This window comes from Leptonychotes weddellii, unplaced genomic scaffold, assembly GCF_054177405.1.
Source record: "Leptonychotes weddellii isolate Sample4059 unplaced genomic scaffold, ASM5417740v2 HiC_scaffold_33246, whole genome shotgun sequence".
In the NCBI taxonomy this organism is placed as follows: Eukaryota; Metazoa; Chordata; class Mammalia; order Carnivora; family Phocidae; genus Leptonychotes; species Leptonychotes weddellii.
Genome location: NW_027931380.1, coordinates 1 through 1,319, shown reverse-complemented (window position 1 = coordinate 1,319; position 1,319 = coordinate 1). Strand labels below are relative to the sequence as shown.

The window sequence follows — 1,319 nt, the reverse complement described above, 5'->3', positions numbered from 1 at the left end:
CACTATACACGGTGTCACAAGGAATGACACAGGACCCTATGAGTGTGAAACTCGGAACCCAGTGAGTGCTGGTCGTAGTGACCCATTCACCCTGAATGTTCTCTGTGAGTAACTTCCCCTCCTACCTGGCCCGGGCTGCCAGCCCAAATCCACATGCCGGGGGCCAGGCCACATCCATCCTTCTGGGGTCCGAGTCCATGACTCTCAGCTGGACCCCCAGGCTGGCCATGGCTTCTTGTCCCAGGCAAACCTGGGCAGCCCCAGCCTAAGCCAAGACTAGGAGGGGACAGGCTGCTTCTCCCTGAGAGGGGAAACAGGTGAATGTCTCAGACCCAGGCTCAGTGAACACAGGGGTCCTCTACTGGAGCTTTTTAAAATGAGGTTGGGACCCAGCTCAGAGGGACACTGTGGCCCTAATACAGACCAGGAGCTTCGGTTTCCCTCGGATTACATCACCTGGGCTTTATTCTGTTTGCTCCAGATGGCCCGGACACCCCCACCATTTCCCCCTCAGACTCCTCTTACCATCCAGGGGCCACCCTCAGTCTCTCCTGCCACGCAGCCTCTAACCCGCCCGCACAGTATTCTTGGTTTATCAATGGGAGGCCCCAGCCATTCACACAGGAGCTCTTTAACCCCAACATCACTGCAAATGATGGTGGATCGTATACCTGCCTCGCCTATAACTCTGGCACTCGCCTCAGTAAGACCACAGTCAAGACTATCACAGTCTCTGGTAAGTGGATCCCTGGAGCATCTGCACCGACGGCTGTGGTGAAGGTCTGTCTGGCTTTCAGCAGAGCCTAGAAGTAGTCATTTCCCATTTGCTCCCAAATCTGTCCCTGAACTCTCCCATTCCATGTCTGCAGAGGCTTCCTCCCTGATTTCTCATGGCAGACCTTGGGTCCAGTCTGGAATGTGGGGAGGGGGGTTCTCAAGCCCAGAAAGCCCCATGCTTTGCAAATAGGGAAGAATAAAGGGTCCTCAGGTTCAAGTTGCTTTTTGTTGTTGAATTGCAGAAGTGCATTATATATTCTGGATATTAATCTCTTACCGGATAGGATTTGCAAATGTTTCCTTCCAATCCATGGGTTGCCCTCACTTTTTTTTTTTTTTAGTGAACTTTAGTTGACACACAACGTGACATTAGTTTCAGGTGTACAACATAGTGATTGGACAGCTCTATATGTTATGCTGTACTCAACACAATGGAGGTCCCATCTGACCCCATGCAGCCCCATTAAAATACCATTGACTGTATTTCCTGTGCTGTACATTTCATCCCTATGTCCTGTTCATTCCAGACCTAGTGCTACCAC

General features: G+C 51.3%; 1 protein-coding gene across 1 annotated transcript; it reads left to right on the top strand.

Annotated features, from left to right (window-relative positions):
- Positions 1-4: 4 nt before the first annotated feature.
- On the top strand, positions 5-1,313 carry LOC145719180 (cell adhesion molecule CEACAM6-like; the record flags this gene model as incomplete). The annotated part of the gene is made up of 2 exons (XM_081810693.1): positions 5-104; positions 482-1,313. Coding segments are annotated over 2 exons (426 nt in total), but the record flags the coding sequence as incomplete, so codon positions are not given.
- Positions 1,314-1,319: the final 6 nt, after the last annotated feature.